Source organism: Carassius auratus, chromosome 16, assembly GCF_003368295.1.
Source record: "Carassius auratus strain Wakin chromosome 16, ASM336829v1, whole genome shotgun sequence".
In the NCBI taxonomy this organism is placed as follows: Eukaryota; Metazoa; Chordata; class Actinopteri; order Cypriniformes; family Cyprinidae; genus Carassius; species Carassius auratus.
Genome location: NC_039258.1, coordinates 18,505,819 through 18,527,112, shown reverse-complemented (window position 1 = coordinate 18,527,112; position 21,294 = coordinate 18,505,819). Strand labels below are relative to the sequence as shown.

The following is a 21,294-nucleotide window of genomic DNA, read 5'->3' as shown; positions in this document are numbered from 1 at the left end:
ATCCTAAAACCATTTTACTGGACATGTTTGACCTTATTGGGCGGATATGACGTCAGGACGCACGGGCATCGTTCGTGCCGCTCAGGAGGAAGTGCTGTGTAGACAGTTCGGCTAACTCCGTGAGAAGATAAAAAAAAAATAAAAAAAAAAAAATACAAGGGAGGAAAAAAAAAACTCATTGAAATTCTTCAATCGGGGGGGTTCGGAAAGACTTCGCACACTACCCTGATCGTAGGAAATCCCCGGCGGGGAGTAAAAGTCTCTGAGTTCTGGTAATCAGTCTTTATGTTTCACTTTGAAGCTTGTTTTTGGCTGTTGATGTGAGCCACTGGCGCTGCTGTCGCCCGATCGCCGAGACTCAAATGCCGGAAGTCTGCGTAAAACCGCCTGGGTCCCAGCGTCGACGCTTTTTTCCCTACTTGTTCTGTTTTTTTCTATCGTTTTTCGCCTTTCCTTTTTTTATTTTATCAGGCAGCATCGTGAACGCGCGCGGGTCACGTCATGCTTTGGGCTGCAGGTCCGCCTTCGTCATCGATCAGTAGATTCGCCGCAGCCTGTCAATTATATTCAGATATTTAGATGGGATGGGTTATTGGTAGATGAATATTTGACAATTTTTAATGCAATCAAATAACATGATTTTACAATAATTATTATTATTTTTTAATAAAGAATAAAGCAAAGCGCACTCTCTTTTCTGCAACAACATGATAAACGCATCCTCTTAACGCTAGATAAACACAAGAGCTAATGTGAACCCGCCATCTGTAACAGTATATCTAAACACACAGACAGGCTTATTTCATTTATTCTGACTTAATATTTAACCAGTGACAACAAGTCGGACTAACTGAAATGAACCTGGCTTATTTGGTAAACTTGTTTTATGAAACAGACCCCAGCTCTTCCTGGATCAAATTTCCAAGTCATATTGTCCAATTCCATATATAATTGTGTTATTGAAAGTGTTGATTAATAAAATGTGCGTTTACTATTGTTATTATTTTCTTTGTGAATCTTTTTATGTTCACTACAGGTAAATATATAATGTATAACTCTGTCCCTATCCCTGACCTATCACTTTAAAAGGTCAAAGGTTATAGTGTGTGCACAGTTTTTGCTTATCAAAATGTTTACTTTCTTGTGTCAGGGCTGATGGAGGATTCCCATTTTAATTCTTCATATTTCTGGTCCCCTGTACAGGGACAGGTAAGCTCACTGATATACACATTTAAACTGTCTACATTTGAATTGTATGCCTGGCCTGTGTTAGCATTAATATATTTCAAACTTAATGTATTTTCATGTTTTATATTGTATTTTACGTTGTATACACTATTGTTAAAAAACTTAGGATCAGTAAGAGAAAAAAAAAAATATATATATATTAATTTAAATGATAATAAAACATTTTAATTTGTCACTGTTCAGTTTCAAGTAAGTGCAGTTTTTTATTTCTATTAAGTAAATATTAAAGTAAAAATAAAACAGTACAAGATCATTTACATAAGAATTGCTAATTTCATAAGAATATGAAGCAGCACAACTGTTTGCACCAAATCTGCATATTAGAATGATTTCTGAAGTATCATGTGACACAGTAGACCAGAATAATGACTGCTGAAAATCAGCTTTGACATCATATGAACAAATTACATTTTAAAATATATATAAAAAAAGAAAAAAGCTGTTTTAAATCTTAAAAATATTTCTAAATTTCACTTTTTTAATTGTTTTTTTTTCATCAAATAAATGTAGCCTTAGTGAACATATAAGTTTTCTTTACCAAAAACAAAACATAATAAACTTACCAAACCCAAACCTTTTGTTATATATACAGTTTTTAACAAATAACCAAATGTTTTTGTCTTTTAGATTGAGAATGCTGTATTTTTCAATAGGGTAAAAGAGCAGCTTAATCAGGACAAAGGCCCCACCTACTCGCATGGCCCCTCCCACTATCCCACCACAGCAGTGGTGGCGGTTGCTGGGGGTCCTATGGATACAACGACAGCAAGGACACTAAAACAGGGGCATGCACAACCGTCTCAGTCCTCACACAGTATCACAGTGTTGCCAGTACCTCCTACCGGCATCATGACAGCAGGTACCATGCGTGTGTTTAATATTAATCACTACTGATTACAGGGCTTTCTCTGGTTAGTTTATTTGCACTTGCTTTCACTTTCATAAATCTTCCATCGCTGTCTCACCCTTTCTAGCGGGCCTGGTCACTCTGGTGTCTCCAGTGTCATCTGCTCAGTCCCTTATTCCTGGACATCCATCCACCACCATGATAACAGTCCAGACTGGTAATGCACCTTATTTCACATAAACATTAACATGCACACTCTATGATTTTTGCCACAATATTGCTTTGTAAATATTTTTTAGCATTTCCAATCAAAATGATGTGAGATGTGTTCACAAGAAGGAGCAGCCATGACTTTCATCGTTTGCTCTGACATCTTTATTTTTTTCTTTGCAATATTGTGTCCTGATATTTACAGTAATTATTTTTTATATTTTTGCTTTTCCATGTCTATCAGTTTGTTTTCTTTCTTGTGAAGTTACATTGATGTGTAGGAAAGGTGCTTGATAAGTTTATCATCATCATTATTATATGGTACAAGTGAATCTTGTACCCAGCTTTTCAAGCGACCTTCATGGGTACATGTCTGTCTGCATTGCTTGGCATTATTGCACTCTAATTTTGTGTGTGCAATATGCCTGAAACAGGAACAGATACACTTATTGTCTCATCAGTCTTGGCTCACATAATTAAAGCATTTTACTCTTGCATGACTCCACCAGATAAGAAAAATGACTCTGTGCCCTGCTCACCGGTTATCATCCCTTTACCGTCGAAACGAGGCAGAAAGAAGAAAGAATCACTCCCACGGGTTGGCTTACCTACTGGGACAGATCCCTTGATTTTGGGTCTTTCAGGACAGGTATGAAAACAATGCATATAGGGTCATCCTTATTGACATTGTATAAGTGATTAGCCCAGATAAGATTTTTTAAAAAGTTTTTATTCTTCTCATGGCTGCATTTAGTTTTAAAACTGTGAAATACTATTACAATTAAAAATGTATGCATTTTAATATAATTTAAAATGTAATTTATTCCAGTGAATCCTACACTGTTTACCCTGTGAATAAATCAGCAAAGCTGAATTATCAATCTTCATTGTCACATGATTGTACAGAAATCATTCTAATATGCGGTTTTTGTGCTCAAGAAAAACTTCTCATTATTATCAGTGTTGAAAACAGTTGCAATTTTGTGGAAGCTGATAGATTTCTTTAATAAATAGAAATGTTCTACACTTGTCTCACTAACACAGTGTTCCTCAAATCTGGCTCGCGAGATCCACTTTCCTGCAGAGTTTAGCTCTATCCCTTATCACAAACCTAAGTTTGCTAATCAGTGTCTTCAGGATCATTAGAAAATCACAGCTAGGTTTGTTTGATTAGTGTTGGAGCTAAACTCTGCAGGAAAATGGATCTCACAAGCCCAATTTGAGGATCACTGCACTAACACAAGCACTCTATTCTATTTCTATTTCATCTACTCTTCTTTTTATTTATAAAAAAAAAAAAAAACTAACACTTGCACTCTCAATTATTATTTTCTTTTTATTATAAACAAAGATCGTCCTATATTATAATTAATAATCAATAATTTTTTCATAATAAATTCATTTTCTCTGCAGCATCATTCTGCCAACCCTTACAGTCTGTCTCCAGAAGAAGGGCATGCTGGGAAAGAGGGTGGAAAAACATACAGGTAGGACTTTCCAGCAGGACATTGGCTCAGCATGCACTCAGTGTGTGTTTCTTACGATCTATTAGATGATGCGAAGACAGAGGCAGAGATTCCTTTGTCACTTTATTTTCATACTGCAGCAATGCATGGCCCTCCCGGCCGACACACACACACGCACGCACACACTCCTGGCTTAAAGGCTTCGCAATGTGCATATCTGCGTGTTTGTCTGCTGTGCTTGAGTAGAAAGCGTGTTATCTTTTTAGGCAGCATGTGCAACCTCATCTACACAACTACACACAGACACACTCCTGTCACCGCTTTGTCGCTCATTCATTGCCCATCTGCACTTGCGTTTCTGGCTTCACCTTCTCGTTTTTCTTTTCTGGAGCCTAGAGTCTACGATTTCCCTCTGGATCGTTCTCTGTTGACCTCTTAGTCTCTCACCCTCCTGCTTGTGTTGTCTCCTTCTCGCCTGTTTGTCGTGTCTCATGTTTCTCCTTTCACTATTGATGGACCAAGCTTGTAACTTTCCTTTTCTTCCTCGTCCCGTTTCCATTTGCACTTTGTCTTCTGCCATATTTTCCTTTTCTCTTATCCCTCTGTCCTCCCCTTGGTGTGTGTGTTTTTCTTCCTGTAGGTGCCGGATGTGTGGTTTGACGTTCTGCAATAAATCAGACATGCAGCTGCACTCCAAGTCGCACACGGAGGTGAAAGCTCACCAGTGTCCGCACTGCTCCAAATCCTTCGCTAACACCAGCTACCTGGCCCAGCACATCCGCATCCACAGCGGTGCCAAGCCCTACACCTGCTCCTACTGCCAGAAGGCTTTCAGACAGCTCAGTCACTTACAGCAGCACACACGGTATTCAGCACCGCACCTTAAGAGTGTGTGTGTTTGTGTGTGGGTGTCTGTGGCAAAGCAGGCGGGTGATGGAGAGTGTGTGTGGTGGTCCTTCCTCTTGACATGATACACATTGATATCATACTATGCTTCACTTCACTTTTGTCCAGTATTGTGTAGTGTATTAATGCAGCGATATTACAATTCTGGACAATCCTGATAAGAAAATATTTATTTTCATATATAACCAATAAATGGCTGCTATTGCAGCTCTGTACTTTAAAAAAAATGCAACACTCAAATCAGTAGTTATAAATGCATCACATACTTACGCGGCATCACAAAAATATAATGTGTAATACATAAATAATACTTTTGTCAAGTATTGTGCAGTGTATTGATGTAGCAGTATTAAAATTCTGGCCGATCTTGACAGGATGATATTTATCTTCAAATATGATAAAGCCAATGAATAGCTAATTTTAGAGTTCAATACCATAGGACAAACAAACGAATACATTTAAATCAATAATTATGTGCTCTCAGTCAATTAAATTTTTTAATAACAAATCCCAAATTAGTTTTTTTATTCTGAAATTAATTGTGATTATTCCTACCTAACAATAACGTTTTTGAATATACTTTTATATTCCAGTAATTTCACATTCAATTTTCAAGTTAATCAAACAACATAAAGACAGTATATATGTAATATTTGTTTAATGGAATCTGGAATCCAGGTGAACATCACTGATACCAGTACTACTGATGTCTCTATTAAATTGTTCTTTTTTCCTAATATTTAACCAGTGACTATAACCATTCAGCATTACAGTTTATTTGAGAACTATCAATCTTCACAGAAACCCAATATAATAAATGTCATATTTACATGTGCCCTTCAGCAAGTAGGAATAATTATCAAACACTGAATTCTTAATATATATAAATCCTTAATGCTACAGAAGTTATTTATTTCCTCTTTTTGTTTTTGTTATTTGATTAACAGACACCACTGTATCTTGGTTATTAGATTATTTGGCTGCTATTACTTTAAGAGCTGCCGCTGCTGAATGTGATGCAGATCTGACGCGCATGCTTGTAGTTTCATTCACACTTTAATATGAAATCATACAGGGTATGGGCAAAATATTATGTCTGATAGAACAGGAAAGGAAAAATTCCTTTTTACTTACATAAGGCCTGACAACATTTCTTCTGACTGTAGTTCACTGTTTAGCTGAAGCTCCTCATCACCTGTAGCTTTTCTGTTTTTCACTGAGGCGAAGTTAGAGTGTGCATCTGTAAAGTCGCCAATTTGATGTGCTCATAAATTCATTCTATGGCTAATTAAATGCTGAAATCTTGCTAGAGAAAAAAGAGACTGAAGCAGCAGCTGTGAGTGGAGTGGTTATGAACTTAGCATAAAGAGAAACTGTTTGAACTATTTATTTAGGCGTTTTCACCTTTATTATGATAGGACAGATCAGAACTGACAGAAAACGAAGTGAGAGCGTGAAAAGGGTGCTAGGATCAGGAAGGGTCCTCTCGTCGGAATTTGAACTCGGGACTTCCATAGTGCAACGCCGTTGTATGTCGGTGCGCTGCCTAAAAGGCTGTCAGGACTGACAAGAGAAACCATTTTAGATACATTTTTCACACACCTATTTGCAGCCACCTGGAGGTTATTGTATTCTGGTCTTTTGAACATATTAATAAACATTAAAATGATTGGTACTAGGACCAATATTGCAGTACTGTCCTTCGGATGAGACGTTAAACTTGAGGTCCTGTCTCTCTGTGGTCATTAAAAATCCCAGGATGTCTTTTCGAAATGAGTAGCGGTGTGACCTCAGCATCCTGGCCTGTTTCACTCATTGGCCTCTGACCATCATGGTCCTAACAATCCCCATATCCGCTGATTGGCTTCATCACTCCGTCTCCTCTCCACCAGTAAGCTGGTGTGTGGTGGGCGTTCTGGCGCACTATGGCTGCTGTCGCATCATCCAGGTGGATGCTGCACACTGGTGGTGGATGAGGAGATACCCCCTGACTATGAAAAGCGCTTTGAGTGCCTAGAAAAGCGCTATTTATATGTAAGGAATTATTATTATTATTATTGTGGGCAGCAAGTGAGTGTGCAGAAAAATTTGAGAGAAAATATACTTATTTCACATAATGTATTTTTAGGGCTGTCAAAGTTAAGATGTTGACTTAAAATATTTACTACAAATATTTACTACATATGTTAAACACATAAAAAAATGATAATAATGTAACATGTTGATTTAGAATGTCATGTAAAAAGTGCTTGACAAATCTACATTTATTCTAACAGCATTATTTTCTTAAAAGCCTAATGCTAGTGTCAGAGAGATTTTATATAAATATATGTATATATATATATATATATATATATATGTTATTTATTTATTTTTTCCCATTTCCAAAGCAGTAGCTGACAGTGTTTTCAGCCCACTTCATGAATAACCGACAAAAAGCCTGCGTGGTTAAAGTGCTTCTTGTGACCTCTGCATTGTGCTTTCAGTTGTGCTCCATCTAGCAGTTTTTGAACACAGACAAGTGCTCTGGGTTTCTGCCCTCTGAGACATTCTGCAGTCCCGCTGGAAAGGATGGCATCAGGGCCTCGTCCTCTCTTGCTTGTTGCTATAGCAACATACTCTGCTGATAGTTTGCTTATATGTAAATTTATGTGTAATGGACTGTGTAATTATATACCACAGTCTTTACAATGGCGCAGTTGATGTCACCATGTGTAGTGGGCAGATTACACATTAAATCTGTCTCGCTGATGTACTGGAGAAAATATTGTTAGAAGAAACTAAAACTTTTCAGGTTTCAAAGAAGGAAATTATTGTTTTTCTTTTCTATATTTCCCTTTCATTTCTTTCTCTATTTGTTTAATTTATTTCTCCTCTGGCACACTTTTTATTACTTCAGACTACTTAAACTTTTACACCACACTGTGGAGCTTTACACACACACACACACACACACACACACCCCGACTGAAGGATTGAACTGAAATTGCAGCTGTCAGTGAAAGCCCAGTTCTCTTTGACTCTACATTATCGTCCCATGGCAGTGTAGAAGTTTTATGAGGTTCTGCCTCGCTCTGAAATAGAGGTCACACAAAGGTTTCGTCCACTCCTGATCACACATGGACATGGGATTGGGCTCCTGTGAGGATTTAGTGCTAATGTTTTTTTTTGAGAAATGGATCTGCCCTTTCTCTGACCTCATTCAAGCACCTACCATACCACTTCCAAATGACTTTGAAATACACTGCACACTTTTGACAATTTTGGCAGTACTGATAGGGACCACCCGAGAAAGGTCAGCAGAGTGAGTGTAGATATGAAGAACATTATGTCAAATATTTGTGTAGTGTGTGTGTAAATTATTGAATGAGCCTCTGGGTAAACATGTTGGTCTTTCCTCCTTTGCAGAAGCCACACAGAAGCCAAACCTCACAAGTGTACTCACTGCACGAAATCATTTGCCAACACAAGCTACCTTGCTCAGCATGTACGAATACACACAGGAGTCAAACCTTACACCTGTAACTACTGCCAAAAGACCTTCAGGCAGCTCAGTCACTTGCATCAACACCACAGGTACCACACAGGATGTGTTCTTTTCAGTTGTGACTTTTCTTTTTGATTGGTGTTTGCACCTGCTTTATTATTCAGTTGAGTTTTCCATTAATTTCTTATCTCTTTTTTTTGTGCCTGTTCAGGATCCACACAGGAGACAGGCCATACAAATGTTCACATCCTGATTGTGAGAAGTCTTTCACTCAGCTTTCTAACCTGCAGGTGACATACTCTCTTTCTGTATTTAAATATATAAAGGCAATTTATATTTACAAAAAAAATTACAAAAGTATCCTGTTTTTCCTTTAATTGAAGGTGAAGGGTGGCTGAGTAAAGGATGTGCAATTCAGTTTTTGACGTAGAATTCAGTTTTATCTTTAGGGTGCAGAATTGAAATTTCAGTTTCTATACATGAAAGTACAATTCGAATGAATTGAAATTCAAAGAAATGTATTTTTCACCTAGAATAGCCAGGTTCTTTAGAGCGTTTTTCAAACTTTTGAATATTCGCTTGACACATTTTTAACAGTAGTATAAGTAGATGAAGGGATTAAATCTTTCTGTCATTCTGATTTAGATTCCAGTATCACTTCCTGCAGGATGTGGCCGATTCAATTTATATTCACATTCATTCATTCTTCTTCAGTTCTTCTTTTTCAATTCTTGAATTTGCCAGAACCCTCCTCCAGCAATCGAGCAACATTGTCAGTGTATAGTGACATACGTTTTTACCTGTTCCTTACACTAAATTATTGTAGACCTTCTAAACATTTAAAACAAACAAGGTTGTTTTATGATGGTTTTATGATGCTGTTTGGAGCTTAACGACCCTTGCTTCCCTTTCACTTTCAGATTTTGACAGGTTTGCAGCAACATGGTTTTAGCAAATCATGATTTTTTTGGGGGGGTAAGCTCTCACTTTAATATTTCTGTCAATCTTTTACAGTCTCATCGGCGTCAGCACAACAAGGATAAACCATATAAGTGTCACCACTGTAACCGTGGTTATGTAGACGCAGCCAGCCTGGAGGTTCATCTGTCCTCTCACACAGTCAAGCACGACAAACTCTACTCCTGTGGTTTATGCAATCACACATATACCTCGGTACAAACATCAGCGCCCAATCTCTCACCATCAATGAGCAGCATTTCCGATTCTTTTTAAAAATGATCCTAATATGTATCTTTCTCTGTCTGTAGGAAACCTATCTGATGAAGCACATGCGAAAACACACCCCAGATATGCTTCCGTCTCTACCCGGATCAAACCAGCAGAATCACAGCCCCAGTCACGCAGGAGGAAGTAGCTCGGATGGAAACAGGCAAAGCCAAGCTGAGAGGAGCAATGCCTTTGTCCAGCCGGTCGGTGTGCCGTGCATATTCGACTTGAACCAATACAAACCAGTACCTTCTGCAGATGTGCAGTATAAAACTGTTAGTGTGTCTGACATATCCCCTCACAAAGACCTCTGCATCACCGTGGAGGCTTCTGCCATACAGGTGGAGCACCTCAACGCACGAGGAATCCCATGAAACTTTGGAGGGTAGAAAAAACTTTTGTAATCACTGAGATCCACACAGAGCCGTGGATATAGAATGACTTTTCTTACTCGATACCTTTTTATTTGTATAAAGGAGCAAGTGGATTTAAATGAACAAAATTTAAGAAAAAAGACTTTTGTATTTTTTTTTGTAATCTGGATCTTCCTCCCAAAAGCTTCCTTGAAGACTATTGCTGTTTCAGTGGGTACCCAGCTCATATCTCGAGTCTTTTGTTGAAAATTCTGGTGTATCTTGTTTGTATGAATGTCTGCGTCTGTAGCTGTTGGTACGATCACTGCACTGTCAACATTAATATTGTTACTGTCAATGAGAACGGAAATATTTGGTCTTGCACAGTATGTATGGGAATTGTTTGTCTGTTTTTGCTTTTAAAAAGGGAAATTTGTTTGCAGTTACATATGTTAAAAAACACGTATACTGTATATGGATAAAAGATGTATTGTGTGTGTGTGTGTGTGTGTGTGTGAATGAAAAAAGGACAACAGTAAAAGTTGTGTGTCAATTAATGTTGTTGGCAAACGTCTGAGATGGTGTTTTTCTTTAGTATTTTCATTTGCAGATGACATGTAATACTCAATTATTACATTTATAGAATATATAACATTCTATTCTAACAACTGTTATCAAAATAAATGTTAACATGCAACAACATGAACAAAATCAGATAAGTGTACATTAACCCTTTAAAACAAGATTAAAAACAAATTATTGCTTTTAAAGTGCCTCTTTGTGATTATCTGTTTTATAATGTGTTGACTCTGTCAACCTTGGTTTTTCAATAAAAAATATTTATGGAATTAACGGGTAGTATTGGCATTTATAATAACTAAATCAATAAGAATGTGGAATATTATTATATATATTATTATTATTATTAATTCCTCCAAAACCAACAAGGACCCTCGTCGATTTTAAGAATAGTTACTACTTTATTTGTTGTTTGTAGATTTTGAACTTTTGTAATACGATTTATAAATTCCCTCATGATTTATTGAGTAACAGTTGTTTGTCAGACGTCAAAGAAACAATGGATTGAATTATTTGTGCTTAAGTTTGTATACACTTTCAGATTTATTTGTAGTTCATTATATTTAAATTTAAGACAAATAATGGTGTTTCTAGCGTTCCACTGTTTCAATTACGTGACAGACTGCACCACTAGTCAAAAATATGGGGGTCAAAATTACTAACTGCTTCATCGTTTGACTTTAGTAAAATGGTAGTCGCATGAAGTGAACGGAGGTAATAAAAGAACGGAGAGCAACTGAACATATAAGATCAAATGTATTTCTGACACCTGGTGTTGAATCCCTGAAGACTATAATGGTGTCGTCCACCCCGTCAGTGGGCGGCGTCATAGAAAAGTCCACGCGAGTAACGGAGAAACTTCACGAATGTAAATATTAAGCGTACAAGGAGGATACGTCCTCGCGCATTCTCTCTGTTTTCCTCTTTTGACTAATGCGAACATGCCACGCAGAAAGCCTTTTAGTATCAAACAGAAAAAGAAGCAGCTCCAGGTGAAACGCGAGAAAAAGAGAGGTGGGTAACTTAACTAACGTTAGCTTAGCCGAGTTAGCGCGCCGCGATCTGAACGCGCTCGCAGACGTGCTACATTAGCCACGTGACGCACTGTCTCATGATATATATTTTAGTGTGTGGTAATGTAAACAGGTTCCCCCACATTAGAGCATTCATTGAGCTACTATGCTTCTGCAACTACTTTGTGTGGTAAGTTTGTTGTGCTAAGTTGTAACCAAACTTGACCTGACCAAAGCATTTGGCCATTTTTATTTGTGGGTTGCAAACAAGAAGGAACGCTGAATTTCTCGCTCAGCAACAGTAGAAATGTATCATAAGTGAGCTTGATACGGTGTTTGTGTGCAGTAAACAACGCTCCTGACAGATCGAACATTATACTCCCGAGCAGTTATGTTTCTATATAACGTTAGGCTACATTTCGACTTTGATTTGTCAAGTGTGAAAGGAGGTGATCATGACACGCATTTGAAGCAGCTCGTGTTTTGCTGTAGTTGGCGCTTGTGTTATGCGGTATATTAGTGCGCAGACTCAGCGTGAAGTTACGTAACACAACACACTAAAGCTAACTGCTAACTGCTGTAAGTGTTCAGGTCCGATACACAGCAAAACCAGCTTAAACAGGTGCATATGAACTAGTTAATAATTTCATAATCATGCTATCAGTGTAAATCACACTGCACTATTCTCATAGGAACTATAATTACAACAAAGTGTTAACTATGGAGGGATATGACTAGTTTCTGAAGGTGCTTTCACAAATTAAGGCCTTGAAAGGTCTTAAATAAGAGCAAAAGTCTTAATATCACAAAGTCATGGCATTAAATATTCCACACACATGCATGCATGCATATATTTTAGAATAAAAAGTGTTGTTATATTTTTATATATATATATATATATATATATATATATATATATGTATGTGTGTGTGTGTGTAATTATTTTCAAAATATACACTGTATGTGTATTTATATTGTATATAAAAAATATATACAGTACACACATTATGTGAACAAAAACTTTTATTTTGGATGCAATGAATCGTTTGACAGCACTAACATGTATTATATACATGTATATATTCAGTTGTGCTCATAAGTTTACATAACCCCTGCAGAATAAAAAAATATTTAAACAAAATAAAAGAACTCATGAAAAAAAATGATATATATTTTTTGTACTGTCCTGAATAAGCTATTTCACATAACAGATGTTTATATGTTGTTGAGGAATCCTGCGTTGGTCCTGAGCAGTTCTTCAGGAAAATCCCCAAGCGCCTGCACATTCTTTGGTTTTCCAGCATCTGCATATTTGAACTTTTTCCAAAAGTAACTGTATGATTGAGATCCACCTTTTCACACTGAGGACAACTGAGGGACTCATACTTTACTATTTCCATGCTTTCCTTTACTACTATGGAATTATTACAGAAGGTTCAAACACTCACTGATGCTCCAGAAGGAAAAACCATGCATTAAGAGTTGGGGGTTGAAAACCTCACTTATTTTCACTTCTGATAAACATGCAACTATCTTCTGTAGTCTCTGAAGGGCAGTACTAAATGAGAAAATATGATTTTTAGACAAAATGAGAAAAATGTACACCTCTTCATTCTGTTCAGCCTCTTAATGCATGGTTTTTCCTTCTGGAGCATCGGTGAGTGTTTGAACCTTCTGTAATAGCTGCATATGAGTCCCTCAGTGTGAAAAGATGGATGTCATAGTCATATAGTCACTTTTCGAAAAGGTTCAAATATGAAACTGAGAGAGATGACAGATGTGTGTACCTGCATGCTCTAATGTCTCGCATTACAAACAGTTACTTCAAAACAGCGATTTTACCACCTCATTGCTGAGAAATATAATGTAACAATCTAGTATTTAGAGTATTTTATTAATGAAAATCATGGGAAGCACATACATTTACTTAAATTCTAACGCTTAAAAATGTAAAGATACATTTACTTAAAGTCTTGTTTTTTGATAAATTTAACAAAATTGATTTCATTTATCCTCAAAACAAGAACAAACATCTTAAAGTGGAGCATGATTTTATTAAATTTTTTCATACCCATTGTATCTTGTTTAGATTCTTAGATCAGATTTGCACTGGAAAACAAGACAAAAAATACAGAAGAAGAATTGCAATGTGATCAGAAGGTACAGAAGTGGTTGTAGCTATTTTTATTTGTCAAATGAATTAATAAGTAATGGAGATTGAAAGTTGTATTTTCAAACTTTGAACCATTGCTGAGATGTTTTCATTTAGATTTCGATCTATTCTTTGCATTGTTTTCGATTTAATCTTTACATTATTCTTTAAATCTTTACTTGGTCTTAAAGTCTTAAATTTACCTTCATAAAACCTGCAGAAACTCTGGATTGGAGGTACAGGATGTTTTTCACAATCTATAGTGTATAATTAAAGGAAGAAAAAAAAGACAGATGTTTAAGACAAAAAACACTCTTTAAAGCTTGCGTGTGTGTGTGTGTGTGTGTGTGTGTGCGCAGGAGAAAACGGTTCGAGTCACAGTAGCCGAAATGCCAGTGTGGAGCGAGGACCTGGCAGAGACAGAAAGTCAGATACATCAGACAGTGAGACGACAGACATCAGGAGGATCAACCATCAGCCTGGCACCAGAGAGAGCAGATATGACCCCAACAGGTGAGTCAGGACAGGTGAATCGGTCAGTCCAGGCTTGTCTTATTAATTCAACATGAGAGGTTTTGACAGGGTCATGTATCATCCTGTTTGTTAATCTTATAATGGCTTGTTTGCAGATTCCGTCTGCACTTTGAGAAGGAGAGTAAGGAGGAAGTGGAGAAGAGGAAGAAAATAGCGAGGGAGAAAATCCTGAAGCCAGTGGCAGAAAAGGAACTAGAGATTGATATGTCCCAGATCTACCCAGAAGAGAAAGGTATTTATGCTACTGTGTAACTTAAAGTGGTGACAGAGTGTCGGGATGCATTGATCCGATACTGGCATTTTCTGCCGGATCGGGTATCGGTCAGACGAGACTGATCCAAATCCCATATTGTGCGTATACTATTCTGTTATTGTTAAGCCTCACAAAAGCACAAAACATTATAAAGCACCATAAAGTCACAGTCCAAGTATTCTGAAGCCGTTCCATAGTGTAATGTGAGGTACAGATAACTTTTAAATCATTCACTTCAAGTTCATGTAAGCTCTTTTCTCCCCTGTGGCTGTCTGTCATCCTCCATTCAACACTCAAACTGTGCGTCACATTCGGTTACGATTGTCAAAACAGTGACACTCTCTTCAAGAGCGCACAGTAACAGAAATTGAAAATTGTTAAAAGAAAAGGCTCAAATTATTGCACAGATATAATACACTACACATCAATATCTCTTTCCTTGGTGAATTGAACTTCTCTATGCGTAGCATTATATAAATAATCGAATGTTTATATAAAATTGTGAACTCATGATATTTCTAGACTAACCTTTGCAGCTAAATTATCCACGAACCTAGTTCATAATAGTATTTTTGTCATAGAGTATCATATTTTTTGTTATTTTTCATTAAAATGATGTTGTCTGTATTTAGTAGATCGCACAAAAGCGTGATGATCAGGTCAACTTTTGATTAAATTGATAAAAAAAACCACGCTAGTATCAGAATCAGCCGATACTCAGAATTTTTTGGATCTGATCTGAAAAAATGGTATCGTTGCATCCCTAACAGAGTGTTATGAAGGTGGCACTTTATTTTACAGTATGTGTACTTACAGTGTATTTCTCTAAGAAAGTTCTGTAAAATAAAATGCTACCGTTATGAAAATAAACTTTGCATTTGAGGGAATTGCTGCAGCATCTCTGACAAAAAAAGAAGAGTGCAGAGTGACTTTCCTGTGAGATGGATTAGTCAATGACTTCAAATCAAAAATGCTGTGTCTGTATACATCCATTTACTGTAAATGAGACATTTTTGAGAGATGTCTGCAATATTAAAATTCAGAACATTAAAATACACACAGACTGCTGTTAAAAAAATTGTTTTAATGTTTTTTTTAGTCTTATATTCTCACCAAAGTTGCATTTGATTAAAAATACTTACTTCATTTCCATTTTTTCTAATAACAGGCCTGGATTTCCCACGACGGCCCTCCTGGCATTACAACATGCAGCGAGAGGAGTTGCTGCGGAAAGAGGAGAAGTCATTTCTGGAGTATCTGGAGGCTCTCCACTCCAAAAACCCACCCGGTACCCTCAGCCACTTTGAACACAATCTCGAGGTGAGGCATGTTCTGTCTGAAAACACCACACTACTGAAGTACAAAAAAAAATGTTTTTACCAGCAAACAGAATTTGATTGCTGCTGAGTCAATAGCTGTAATGAAATAGCTTTTTTTTAATTGAGTTTGAGCATCTGTTTGGCCAGACAGTGCTGGAAGCAAACACTGTTAAGTGTTCAGATTCACTGGTTTATGAGCCGTTGCTTTTCTCAAGCTATGTGACACATAAAACTGTTGTTTGCTTGGTGCAAAAGGAGAAACACTTTTTTTAAATGTGCAAAAGGAGCAACACTTTCTCAACCGTTAAAATCTATAGCACTAATTAGTATGCATATTTGGTTCATTAAAAGAGGCTTTATGATTCCTTATTTATTATTTATTTGTCCTTCAGACAACAGATACACCGCAATATTGTGCAGATAATTTTAAGGCAAACAAGCTTTTGTTTTCTAAGAACTCATAAGCGTGCATCTAAATGTTTCAACCACTTAGCTGAGCAGAGCACTGGATCACAGTCAATTCATTGTTTTTAACGCTCTCCAATTTTCAGATAGTTTTGGATTTATGTGTCAAAAGGAGACCATAAAATGCCAGAGCCAAAAACCTCTCAAGTCATTTATTTTACCTCAAGTGGGCAAAAAGACTACAAACAAGTTGGCTAATCCTAAAGAATGTGACTAACAGATTAAGGGTTAATTACTGAATTACTGAAATTCAGACAGCCTGAATAACAACTATATATAAAAATGATACTTTTCTACTGCTGTCTTACTGACTGACTCTTTCTTTCCCAGACGTGGAGGCAGCTGTGGAGAGTAATGGAGATGTCTGATGTCATTCTCCTCATAGTGGATATCAGACACACAGTAAGTGTGCGACTGTGACTCCTGTTGAAACTTTTAGCAGTTTTCAAAAGATCATCAAACTTGCATAGGCTTTACTCTAAATGTGGGAGTGTCAGATTATGCAAACTGAAGTAATACAATCTCCACTAGGTGGGGCTAGAGATTGTATTACATTTAATCTCAGAAAACTCACTTTTTGTATTGTGTTATACATTTTGAGCAAAAGAAGGGTGCTGTGGATGCCAGTGTAGCATCATTCAGTACAAGCAAACATTATCCCTCTGTCTGCAGGTGCTGCAGTTTCCTCCTGCTCTGTATCACTACATCACTGGTGAGTTAAAGAAGAACATCATCCTGGTGCTCAATAAGGTGGACTTGTGTCCCGCCCCGCTGGTTTTGGCATGGAAACACTACCTGACTAAACAGTTCCCGCGCCTGCACTGTGTCTGCTTCACCTCGCACCCGGGACAAGCCTACAGCACACGTGAGAAAGTCTTTCCAGAATCAGTGCTTTATCTACAATATGACCGAACAAAATAGACAAGAATAAATCCCCTTCATCTGTACTCTCTGCAGTTCTACAGAAGAAGAGGATGACGAAGAAAGCAGGATGGAATCAGGCTGGAGGACCGTTTCACATCATGAGAGCGTGTCAGGAGATCACAGCAGGAAGAGGTTAGACAACTTCCTCCTAGACAACAAAATATCAGCAGTGGAAATCAAAGGGGAGTAATAAATGATGATGGTTGTTATTTATAGTGGATTTGAGTAGCTGGGAGAAGAAGATCCAGAGGGATGCTGTTGCTGTGGGAACAGAGGGGGATCAAGCTGATGATGGATCGGAATCTGTGTTGATGGAGCATCATAGTGACGTTGCCATGGAAATGAACAGCCCCACGCAAGAACTTTATAAAGATGGAGTGCTAACATTGGGCTGCATAGGTAAAAGCCTGAGATTAAAGTTTGAGATTTAATTGTGCACATCATTATTTAAAAAAAAATGAATGTTCCTTCATAATCTTTAATCCAAAACCGCCGCTACAACATCCGTTTTCTGATCACATGCATTGGCACGAGGTTGAGAAAATAACCTCCCTCATAGCAACCTGTCACTCGGATGAAAAAGTTGAATTTAGCAAATAACAACAATGAACAAAATCAAGTCACGCTCTACCTTTTTTTTTTTTTTTTCATTCAAGAAGCCATTTCACTCAAATACGTGTGAAACCCGAGAAGAAAAGATTATCATGATGCCCATTTCATGCTAAAACTGAACCAGTATTGTTCTTCAACATCAATATCAGTTACATCTTCTCCTTCATGTGTCCATTTAATCATTATTTAGTTTAAGGGTTTATTCACACTAGAAAAGTCTGTCAATTCACTTGCTTTGGTCCGGACCAAATAAAATATGATTATTTATTTTTATTATTTTTTTGTGGTTCGCTTTCACACTGCCCTTTTTGCAAGTGAACCAGAAACTGTAAACAAAACCAAACGTGTGCTCAAGGTCATCCATTCATTGGTTTATCCATTCAACCATACCAGAGTTCGTATGGAAGCAGACCGAGAGCACCTCTTCAGCTGGGTCTCGGTTCGGTTGTTTGGTCCACACCCGAGTGCTGTATTCACACCTGCCCAAAAGATTTGCACCAAAGGGGGAAACGAACTTGAGTTCGGATCAATCGAACCAAACAAGACAGGTGTGAATGCACCCTAAAACTAATATTGAGGTTTTTGGCACTTTCTCCAGGTTTTCCTAATGTAGGCAAATCTTCAGTGCTGAATAGTCTGGTCGGCAGGAAGGTCGTGAGCGTGTCTCGAACCCCAGGTCACACTAAATATTTCCAAACATACTACCTCACTCCCACTGTTAAACTGTGTGACTGTCCTGGGCTTGTCTTCCCTTCCCAAGTGGACAAGCAACTACAGGTAAAACTAGCATGAGTCTGTATCATTTATGAAAAGTTAAGTCATCCAGTCTGTGTTTTATGTTTATGTGTGTGTGTGTGTGTGTGTGTGTGATATTTATCTTCTCAAATAGATCTTGGCTGGTATATATCCAGTGTCCCAGCTGCAGGAGCCTTACAGTTCAGTAGGATACTTGTGTGAACGGATCGACTTCCTGCCTGTGTTAAAACTGACACATCCTGACAACAGCCCAGGAACCCCAAAAGACCCTAAAACACAGGACTGGACAGCATGGGATGTGTGTGAAGGTGCTTGTCCTGCATATGGCACCATTCAATTCATATTTAACTGGAGGGAGAAACTTGGAGAGCTGAAGTTGTTTTTATTGGTTTTTCAATGGTCACATTAGTTTTTTTGTTTTTAGCCTGGGCCGAGAGGAGAGGGTATAAAACTGCTAAGGCGGCCCGTAACGATGTCTATCGAGCAGCCAACAGTCTCCTGCGTTTAGCCATCGATGGACGGCTGTGCCTATGCCTGCGACCACCTGGATACACTCAGAATAAAGGTCAGAGGTCAAACCACTATCATTCGTGACCAGATTTGATGTGTAATTTCTATGTTCTCAGAATATTGTAGCACCAACATTTGTTTTTGGTTTGCCCAATTTTGAAAGTCATTTTTAATAGGGCAAACTTGGAAAGACTTTTGTAAGATGGAGCCTAAAAACTTACATTACATTGTTGAGTGTTTCATCTGTATCTGCCATGTATTAATAAATTAAGAAGCTACAGCAGTACTTTTAAATACAATAACCATTTCTTCAGATGAATGGGAATCACACCCAGACCTGGCCGAGATCACTGCTCTACAAGGAAGTAAGGAAGAAGAGGATGAGTGTGGTGACAGGGAAGACGACGAGGGTGAATCCAGTTCTGAGCTGGAGGAGGACAATGATCGGGATGCCGACGATGATGAGGATGCTGATGGAGATGATGAAGATGATACCGTGAAGGCTGACAGGAAGGGCCTCACTCTCAACATGTTCACTGTGCTGGGAGAGAACGAGTGTGAGTGAGGGATGTGATCCACACTCATTCCGTGTTCATGCATTCCAGTCTCTTATTCATCACTGATCTCTTGATGACCATCTCATTTCAATCTGCAACCTGTCAATCAAAGGACTGTGTAAAGTTTGGAATTTAAATGCTACTCCTCTTTTGTTTTTTTATAATTTGACATTTGTTGCATACTTCTACAGCCCATCATATAGACCACAATCTCCCCATTCTATTATTTTTTTTTTGTGTGTGTGCTGGTTTTGTCTATTTTGCAGCCTCTCTGTACCTTCCCTGCTTTTCATTTATCATTATCAGAAATGTATCAATGTTTGGAAAACTTTTGTACCTCCTGCATGCAGCCTTTTCCCTTTTTGAGAGGGCAGAAGGAATGTCCGTACAACCAGTGATTGTGCAATTAGTGTTACTAAATAAATATCAATCATCGATCTCAAAGCAGTGATGCCAAAGGTCAGGTGAGGTCAAAGGTCACTGCTTTGACCTCCAACAGTGAGTTGCCCACGTGAATGTATTTTATCCTCAATCTCATAAATCTCTGCGTGCAGGGCAGAACCAGCCGAGTTTGAGGAATCGAGATCGAGGCCAGGGACAGCCTCTTGACTTCAGAAGATTGTTCTGATAAAAAGCACATTTTAAAGCAAGCGGCAGCAACCAGCAGTCTTTTATTGTTGAATACTTTAATTTCTGAGCAGATATATACGATTATTATGAAGGCAATGAAGGTGTTGTTTAGAGTTGCGGTGGGAGTGATGTTCTAGACTATGCAAAGTTTACAGACCGAAAAGAAGTGTTCCAGTTATAGAAGTGAGATTGTGTAACACACATTACACATGCACACTAACACAAGCCACTTGAAGATTTTATGTTGTTTTGGACTAAAAAGTGCATTTGTTAGAGAGTGGGTTGGTTTTGAAGAACTCAAGTTTGTGCACTTTTGCTATAGGACTCCGGTTACAGTGATGATGTGCAGAGATACCGATACAAGGGTGCTGGTTTCCTGCTTTTCAGCCCCCTGTCCTGCAGCCCTTGTGTAGGGATTTCATGTGGGTGTGTCTTTGTTTGTGTGGGTGTGATATTGTGTGGATAATTCTTTCTTTATTAAAATGTTATTATACAGAACCAGCCCTCTGCAATAAATATGTTCCCCTGACTCTTTTCTCATTGTTATTTTTGCACGAGGACACAGCTACTAATGTCAAACAGTATGTAAATGATAGATTGTAATTAAAAGTATAATGTAGGCATAAATAAATGAAACCTAACATTTAGACTGGAAATTTATACTTTGACATTTGAATTAAATAGCAAATTAACATCTAATAAACCAATCACAAAAGTGTTTCACCTTTTTTCACAATACACACTATAGAGTTTGGTTATAAAACTTAGCATTTACTGTAAAAATTAATTTCAGGCAAACTATTAAGAGATACATCGTGCCTAATAATATTTATTTGCATTTATGTAAGTAGTTTGCTATGCTGTTCTAAAGAGCTCACTGAGTTACAAGCTGTCAGAATTTCATTTTATTTTTGGTCGTGTAAATAATAGCAACTGCGCTGAATGGCATATTTTTGCTCAGTTTAGGCCTCTCATTATAAATAAGGTATTTTTGTCCTTCACAAGTGTGTGCTCCATATTCTCACTGTATCCTGAGCCATGAAAGCCTGATGTATCAGATATGATACTCGATAAAAGCATATGCAAACACTTATTTATCTTAGATTTTGTGTGAAGGTATGGTTAAAGAAAATAAGAAAACTTAAAAATGTCAGGCATTACAGAGTTAAAATCACTTTGAAAACTCAACGCAGTTATAAATTATGTCTGTTTACCATTTGTTTACATAAGCTGCAGTGGAGCACAA

General features: G+C 37.7%; 2 protein-coding genes across 5 annotated transcripts; both read left to right on the top strand.

Moving 5' to 3' along the window:
• The first annotated feature begins 55 nt into the window (after positions 1-55).
• znf384b (zinc finger protein 384 b) lies at positions 56-10,509 on the top strand. 3 transcript variants are annotated; one of them, XM_026284597.1, is made up of 11 exons: positions 56-272; positions 1,151-1,209; positions 1,902-2,107; positions 2,223-2,312; positions 2,815-2,954; positions 3,719-3,792; positions 4,412-4,636; positions 8,086-8,253; positions 8,376-8,454; positions 9,179-9,337; positions 9,433-10,509. In XM_026284597.1, exons 3-11 carry the CDS (start codon positions 1,999-2,001, stop codon positions 9,763-9,765), a joined length of 1,377 nt encoding a protein of 458 aa, XP_026140382.1. In that variant the 5' UTR covers positions 56-272; positions 1,151-1,209; positions 1,902-1,998; the 3' UTR covers positions 9,766-10,509. The 3 variants fall into 3 exon arrangements, with proteins under 3 accessions (XP_026140382.1, XP_026140381.1, XP_026140383.1); XM_026284596.1 differs by having other exon boundaries at positions 1,876-2,107; XM_026284598.1 differs by lacking the exon at positions 4,412-4,636 and having other exon boundaries at positions 57-272; positions 1,876-2,107.
• Positions 10,510-11,123: 614 nt separating this feature from the next.
• On the top strand, positions 11,124-20,577 carry gnl1 (guanine nucleotide binding protein-like 1). Of its 2 annotated transcripts, XM_026284595.1 has the most exons (13): positions 11,138-11,337; positions 13,426-13,496; positions 13,848-14,001; positions 14,118-14,254; positions 15,444-15,595; positions 16,390-16,461; positions 16,732-16,924; positions 17,017-17,115; positions 17,200-17,382; positions 18,194-18,372; positions 18,485-18,659; positions 18,776-18,916; positions 19,176-20,577. In XM_026284595.1, exons 4-13 carry the CDS (start codon positions 14,227-14,229, stop codon positions 19,424-19,426), a joined length of 1,473 nt encoding a protein of 490 aa, XP_026140380.1. In that variant the 5' UTR covers positions 11,138-11,337; positions 13,426-13,496; positions 13,848-14,001; positions 14,118-14,226; the 3' UTR covers positions 19,427-20,577. The 2 variants fall into 2 exon arrangements, with proteins under 2 accessions (XP_026140379.1, XP_026140380.1); XM_026284594.1 differs by lacking the exon at positions 13,426-13,496 and having other exon boundaries at positions 11,124-11,337.
• Positions 20,578-21,294: the final 717 nt, after the last annotated feature.